This window comes from Chrysochloris asiatica, unplaced genomic scaffold (genome assembly GCF_000296735.1).
Source record: "Chrysochloris asiatica unplaced genomic scaffold, ChrAsi1.0 scaffold00326, whole genome shotgun sequence".
Classification (NCBI taxonomy): domain Eukaryota; kingdom Metazoa; phylum Chordata; class Mammalia; order Afrosoricida; family Chrysochloridae; genus Chrysochloris; species Chrysochloris asiatica.
In genome coordinates, this window is record NW_006408844.1 from 1,231,574 (window position 1) to 1,239,224 (window position 7,651).

The following is a 7,651-nucleotide window of genomic DNA, read 5'->3' on the forward strand; positions in this document are numbered from 1 at the left end:
TGGAGTGTAGGTCTTCTTCCAGCTCATTTGCCTCAGTCATTTTATCTCGTTTCTGGACATGTGCAGATATGGTCATCTGCTTCTGATTTTTGGTCATCTTCAGGGGTTATCTGTGGCCTTAATACTCAGATGGGTATGTATTTTGGTATTTTTTATGTTTTCTGATTGCCTCCAGGTAGATGTAATCAGGAAATGGGCTTCCCTTTTCACTCTTCTTCTTGAGAAGTTTCAAGATGCCACTGTTGGTCGTTTTGACATAACTTAGGGTTTAATTTTTGGCCTATTTCCTTTTTTGTCTGTCCCACTCCACAATCCCTGTTGAGGCCTTTTTTCTAGTTGTAAACAGTTTAGGGCTGGCTGTGGCCGTTTGGTTTTAATTGGAAACTGCCTCTTTAAATTTCTAGTAGATCTGTGGGCATGTGTAGTAGAACCCTCCGAGGGTGAGGCTGGGGTGCCCACTAACTAGCTCAGGCACCCCTGTAGTCACCAGAATGGAGGTGCGAAGGCAGCAAGGGACCAACGAACAGCTACCAAAAGAGAAGAATGTCCACAGTGTTATCTCTGTGGTTCTGCTAGGCATCTGTGGCTGCTCCAATCCTTCCCCAGCTTGGTCTCACCCAAGGTGGCGGCTCCTTGAGCCGCTGAGCGTCTCGAATTAGAAAGCAATGGATTTCTTGCTTCTGCCACAAATTCCCCCAGCTGTAAGCCTTCCAACCTTCTAAATATTCCTTTATATGTGGTTCAGAGTTCTGGGACCATCCCCTGAGTCTGCTTGGTTGGGTATTCTGTGTTGTTGCTGGCAAAGCTCCTTTACTATACTTCTACCTGATCCGCCATCCTGTTTGTTCTCTGACCCATAGTTTTTTTTTGGTTTTTTTTTTTTTTTCCACATTTTTACTGTGAACTGAGTTTACGTGGGAGAACATCAACTTTACACCATTGGTTCATTGCAATAAGTACAATGTCCTCCATGCATCATCATTCAACTGTATTTGTTTTTATTCTCTGTTTGTTTGCTTTTTGGTGGCAGGGGTGGTGTAAAGAAAAACACTCAGAAATATATAATAATTTAATTTAAACAACCAAAAGGCACGTTCTGCAAGCCTGCTTCCTGGCCGCCATGAGTCCAGAGTCCCCTCTCTCCATGTCCTCATCTCTGCGTCCATTTCTGGTGTTGCTGCTTCTCTGGATAGAATCCTGCATTCTGCCTGTGTTGTTTTCCCTTGATGGTCCTAGGGTCCTCCGAATCTGGACTGCAAGATTAACTACTCCCCCATTTTTGTTACAAAACTTCCACCTTTACAGTTGTCATAATTTCAGTTAGTCATGATAACAATTACTATTGAATCATAAGAATCTTATCCCCCTCTCTTTTCACCAGACCCATTTAGACAAGATAAAAACTATTCAGTGAGGACTCTACCTTCCCCCGCACACTCTGAAATTAAACTCCCTCTTGAAAACTTGTAAGCCAGTCACTTTGTGCCTTTATCGGCCCTCATTTTAGGTAGCCAGTGTCTCAAGTTGTCCATCCCTATCTACCCTGTAAACAGAGGGAATAGCATTGATACTTGATGTGAAGACTCCTTCTCTCTCATTTGGTTATTTTGAGCTACTACGTAAGTATAGGTCAAGTCCATCAAATTGTAGCAATTTACACTCGTTTCCTTTATCATTTTTTTATTTTTTTATCTTCCTCTAGTTGAGTTCTGATTATCAAGCCATCGAGGCTAGGTCAAATGGGTACTATCTACAAGTCTTGAGTGTTCTTGTGCTTCTCCCCTCCATATCAGCTGGACTCTTTACTCTCAGCTCTAGCCCTCTGTGGCTATGTCCTTGTCCATGGGCTCAGGTGTCCCAAGGTCTCACCACACTTTGGACCAACCAGCCCTTCTTTTTCTCTTATCTCCAAGTTGATGGGAGTCTAGGGAACGTGGTTGAATTCATCCCATTTCTTCATTGCTTCCTTTCCCTCTCTTTCAGTCACCAGTAGACCAGTGTGATCTCCAGCCAGCTTTCATGCTTGCTCATGTGTACCCTTTGAGTTTCAGTCTTGGAGAGGGATTTATCCTGAAGGGACCTGATTGCTTGCCTTGATGGCTCCCCGGAGAACAACTTGCTTGTTCTTGTAGTACCCCATCAGACTGCCATTTTTGTTTTGGATTTTTCCTGCTGATCTTTCTTTGAAGATGTATCTTCTGTTACTCACCCCATAGGGTTTTCTAGACTGTCATCTTCTTGCAAGAATGCCAGGTCTTTTTCCTGTAGAGAATTAAAAACAGATGCAAGCAAAAATTTGTAGATAACATCCCTATAGTATGTTCATAGCTGCATTTATAATAGCCTAAAGTCCTGGTGTGGTGCTGTGGGCTAATGCTCCAGACTGCAAAGCCATTTGAACTGCAAGGTCGGCAGTTCAAGCTCACCAGCTGCTCCTCAGAAACCCTATACAGGGTTGCTATGGGTTGGAATTGACTCGATGGCACTTCACAGCAGCAGCAAAGTCCTGGTGTGGTGCTGTGGGTTAATGCATCAGACTGTAAAGTCGTTTGAACTGCAAGGTTTGTGGTTCAGGCTAACCAGCTGCTCCTTGGGAACCCTATACGGGGTCACTATGGATTGGAATCTACTCAGTGGCTCTTAACAACAACAAAGTGTAAACAACCCAGTGTTATCATTTGATGAGTGACTAATGTAATGAAATATTACTTAGCCATAAAAAAGGAACGAATATACTACAATAGCATGAACTTTGAAAGCAGTACAGTAAATGAAGTTGCTGGGTGGGTGATAAATACAAATCAAAGTCACAGTGAGATTCCCTTCACACGATTAATCCACTGCCGTCTAATCTGACTCAGAAACCCTACCATGCATAGGGTTTCTGAGGCTATAAATCTTTACAGGAGCAAATAGCCTCCTCATTCTCCCAAGGAGCAGCTGGTGGGTTTGAACTGCTGATCTTGCGATAGAAGTCCAGTGCTTATCATACAGTACCACCAGGGCTCCTTAGAATGACTAATCAAAAAATAGAAAAACTGTTGGCAAGGATATGGAAAAATTAGGACACTGCTTTGTTTCCTTTGAAATGGACTGGGATTTTCAATGGATGATGCTCCCATCTCTTCAGAAATCAAATTACAAACTTACGATTCATGTAATTCATTGGAATGTTCTTACTTGTTTACTGAAGATTGCTTGTAGGTACCAGGCAGTGGAGTTAGATCTGAGGCTCTTTCAGTACATGCTCTAATGAGTGCTTCTGCATTTTATCCTTGAAAATGGCCATGAAATAATCTGTGCATTGTAGATGTGGTTCTTTGCTGTGTTGTGCAGGAAAGTTGAGTGGCTGAGATTTTATGAGAATGCAATTTCTCTTTTTGAAATAACTATTTTGACTTTATTTCACAAGCAATTCAAATTCTCTTGTGGGTTCTGGCTGTACAAATTTTGCTTACTCTTATCAAAATGGAATTTACTTGAGTGAGCATAAGAGAACTGGTTAGCTAGGAATTTCATTAATTTTAGCTTGGTTCAATTTGTATTTTTAAAATTACGTGTTGTGTTTGATTTTCAGGCTGGCAGGCTGTGAGAATCAATATTGCAGCATCCTGTTATACGACCAGTACTCTTTTAATTATAAGGTACCAGAAAGGGAAAAACTTGATTGACTTTTAATCATTTGAAGTATGACAATTTTACTTCATGTTTCCCCCACCCACAACAAACTTTTGTGTGTGTGTAGTAGTATTAAATAATCACAGTCAAGAAAAATGAGGTTCAGTGAAATCTCTGCATTCCTTTAAAATCAGAATGATTTGTTTACACATGTTTATTCTTACCTCCTTCTTGTATGCAGTATCTCTGAACTTGCGATCAATTAGAAAGATACATATGAGGCTCTCTCTTTTCTTTCCTTTAGTAAAGTAACCCATTCTAAAGCCAGATGAATTTTGGATTGTCTTCTGATTTGCAGTTTTTTTTATGAAGTACTCTATTTGTTCATTTGAAATAAAAAATCAAAGACTTGGCTATTGTGATCTATAAAAGGCAGGTTTATCTGATTGTTTTCTAGTATTCTCTTCCACTTAAGTTATGTTCATGTAATACTTACATGTGAGAACATTTTGAACCTAATATGATCATTTGATTAAAAACTAAAAAGGCATGCACTGAGAAGTCTCACTCCCACCCATGCCCCTCTACCTTTATAGGGTATTTGGATGTGCCATAGTTTATTTAACCAGTTCCTTATTAATGATTTGATTTCCTTCCAAAGCTTTACTATTTTATATACTGCTATAGTGGTAGCCTTTTATATTATTATAGATACGCAGATACGGGAAAATCCCAAGAAGTGGGATGTTGGTTTTCAACTTCCTAAATTGACCTCCATCCATGTTGTACCGTTTTAAATATCAACCAGCAATGTGTTAGAGAACCATTACCTCTGAATAGCACACACAGTCATTGGGAAACTTCCTAAACCTTGCTCAAAGTTGTATAACTAACTGATGATGGGATTGAGTCTGTTGTTGTTTAGTGCTGTTGAGTTGGTTTCAACTCATAGTGACCCTGTATAGGCTTTCTGAGGAGTGGCTAATGAATTTGAACCTCTGACCTTGCTGTTCAAACTGACTGCTGTCCAGTGCTTATCCTACAGTGCCACATCAGGACACCATCTGGGATTAGGTCTTCGACTTGGTTTTTAGTTCAGAATGTAATGTTCTTTCGAACAGACCATACTGGATTTGCCATCTTCCTAAAGTTAAGACATGCTGGTAAAATACAGGAGTTGTTAGCTGACAGCAATATGTTAAAGAATACTATCCCTGTTTTGCTAATGTGGGTTCATGTGTTTACATTTTCTGAGTTTTGTGGTCATCGGGAAAAAAAATGCCCTAATACTGTTTAGGAAAGACTAGGATTACTCCATATGGTTACCGAAGCTATAAATCTTTACAGAAGCAGGCGGCCTCAACTTTTCCCCACAGAGTGGCTAATGGTTCAAGCTGCCAGCCTTTTGGTTAGCAGTCTAATACGTAATCCAATGTGCCACCCAGAGCTCCTTAATTTAGTTTCCCCAAACTTCTTATCTACGTTTTAGAGTACCTGTTGTTTATTTTGTATCATGGATAAATTTTTTAAACAACACAGTTCTCAAGGGTGAAATTCTTTACTTTTTTAAAAGCTAACCACCTATTTAGGTAAAAGGTACTTTCAGTCAACTTCATTTTTTTTAAGTGGTTTGTTTTACAGATCTTCAACATCAAGAGAGAAAAGAGTAACTTGTGTATATATAATGTTACTTTTAAGAAAGTAGTTCGTTTTACTTGCAAGAAAATACCGTCTCGTGATGTGCAACTTTTTAAATTTGTTTTACAGTGGAAGATTGATGATAAGCCAGTAAAAATTGACAAATGGGATGGATCCGCTGTGAAAAATTCTTTGGATGATTCTGCCAAAAAGGTACTTTGAGAAGGAGGAGTCTGGTAGCATGTATACTGCTGGAGGCCCAGTTGGAGAATCTTTTTTTCTTCTGTAACTTATAATAACCTAGTTTTCAGTGTTAGGTATTGAGCCAGAAAGCAGTACTTAAAATTCTCACAGTATAAGGCAAGTGTTATCATATGAATGTTAGCTCCTCTTCAGATTCTGTAATGTGTAAATTCTAGAAAACTGGTGATTTGTTGTTTTGGAGGTTAATTAGTCTAGAGCCAAGAAGGTTGAGAAAAGCTTGGGCATCCATGGTTGGTTATCTTTCCATTTTGGAAGGGAAAATAAAGTTTTTAACTGCATATAGCAGGGTTAAAAGTTGAGGATTGAAAAAAATAAATGGGAGGAATTGATTAACTGAGATTCTTTATAAATGACTTGAATCTTGTTTGCTTGGAATGTTAAAATTCCAGTTGTAGAGAACTACTTGGTAATTCATATAGTTGTTACTGTAACTTCTGTCATGGAAAGTAAGAATAAAAGCAGGTACTTACTGTTTTGTTGTTAAGTGTGGTTGAATTGGTTCTGACACAGAGCTACCATATATAGGGTTTCTGAGGAGTGACTGACTGGTGGGTTTGAACTGCCCTCTTGTGATTCATATTGACCTTACGGTCCAGTGCTTATCCTACAGCACCACACCAGCACTCCAAAAGTAGGTACTAGAAAGGGAGCATTCTTACTAATTTGATACCTTTTTCTTTTCACTAGGTACTTCTGGAAAAGTACAAGTATGTGGAGAATTTTGGTTTAATCGATGGACGCCTCACCATCTGTACCATTTCCTGTCTCTTTGCCATAGTGGCTTTGATTTGGGATTATATGCACCCCTTTCCAGAGTCAAAGCCGGTTTTGGCTTTGTGTGTCATATCATATCCTTTTGTACGGTCAGGATTGTTTTCTAATGACTCTTTCTTAAAATTGTCATCAGCACTCCTCACTGCTCCCTGCAAAAAGCAAAGTACTACTACCTGAAATGTTCCTAAAGTAACCATTTGGAGATTTGTGTTCAGAAGCAATTAGCAACCATCTAATCAAGTGGGTCTGGATCAAAATTGGAATAACTTTAAGATGATCTCCAATCATATCCCCAGAATTGGCACCCAGTGTTCCTTGACTCCTTACACTCATCAGCTCAGTCATTCCAGTGAGGAAGTTTTTCACTGTTGAGACAGCTTCTACATGAGTTTCAATGATAGCAGACGATTATAGATGTATGGTCTCCCAAGAGAGCTAACTTGATGGCATTTCATTTGCTTGACTATATTTGTTTAGAATAAAACTAGAAAAGATCTTGTCCTTTTTCAGTCAAATCAGTTAGTGTGCTGTGGAGACGGTTCTGACTCATAATGACCCTGTTTAAGGTTTCCGAGGCTATAAAATATGGAAGCAGAAAGCCTCATCTTTCTCCTACCTTGCAGTTAGCAACTCAACACGTAACCCACTATGTTACCAGGGCTCTTTATTTGTAGTAGTAGTAATTGTTACATAGTAATAATAGTAGTTACTATTTTTATGAATCAGGAAAAAGATGAAGCTTTGTGCTGTTGTAAAAATTTACAGCTTCAGAAACCCTATACAAGGTTGCTATGAGTTGGAACTGACTCAGTAGCACTGAACAACCACTTTGACTAATATATGCTATGCCCTGTTTATAATCATAACATATCTAAACCTCATGACAATTCTAAAACATCACTAGGACTTAATCATATATGTTGTTGCTATTAAGTGCTGTTGAGTTGATTCTGACTCATAGCAATCCCGTATAAGGTTTCTGATGAACAACAGAGAAATTTGAACCACTGACCCTATGGTTAGCAGTCCAGTGCTTATCTTGCAGTGCTTACACCAGGACTCCAATCAAATTTGTTGTTGTTGTTAAGTGCCGTCGAGTCAATTCCAACCCATAGCGACCCTGTACAGGGTTTCTGAGGCTGTAAATCTTTATGGGAGCAGAACGCCTCATCTTTCTCCCGCAGAGCGGCTGGTAGTTTCGAACTGCTGGCCTTAAGGTTCACAGCCTGATTCGTAACCACTACGCTACCAGAGCTCCAATCAAATGTTGTTGTTGTTGTTAAGTGCCATCGAGTCGGTTCCGACCCATAGCGACCCTGTACAGGGTTTCCGAGGGTGTAAATCTTTACGGGAGTAG

The 7,651-nt window shown here is 39.6% G+C and overlaps 1 protein-coding gene across 1 annotated transcript in view; it reads left to right on the forward strand.

Moving 5' to 3' along the window:
* Window positions 1-7,651, forward strand: part of SPCS2 (signal peptidase complex subunit 2 homolog (S. cerevisiae)) — a 28,511-nt gene that overhangs the window by 11,402 nt on the left and 9,458 nt on the right. The window contains exons 2-3 of the mRNA XM_006875416.1: window positions 5,386-5,469; window positions 6,208-6,368. Of these exons, the coding sequence (XP_006875478.1) occupies window positions 5,386-5,469; window positions 6,208-6,368 (245 nt within the window). The remainder of the gene's footprint in view (window positions 1-5,385; window positions 5,470-6,207; window positions 6,369-7,651) is intronic.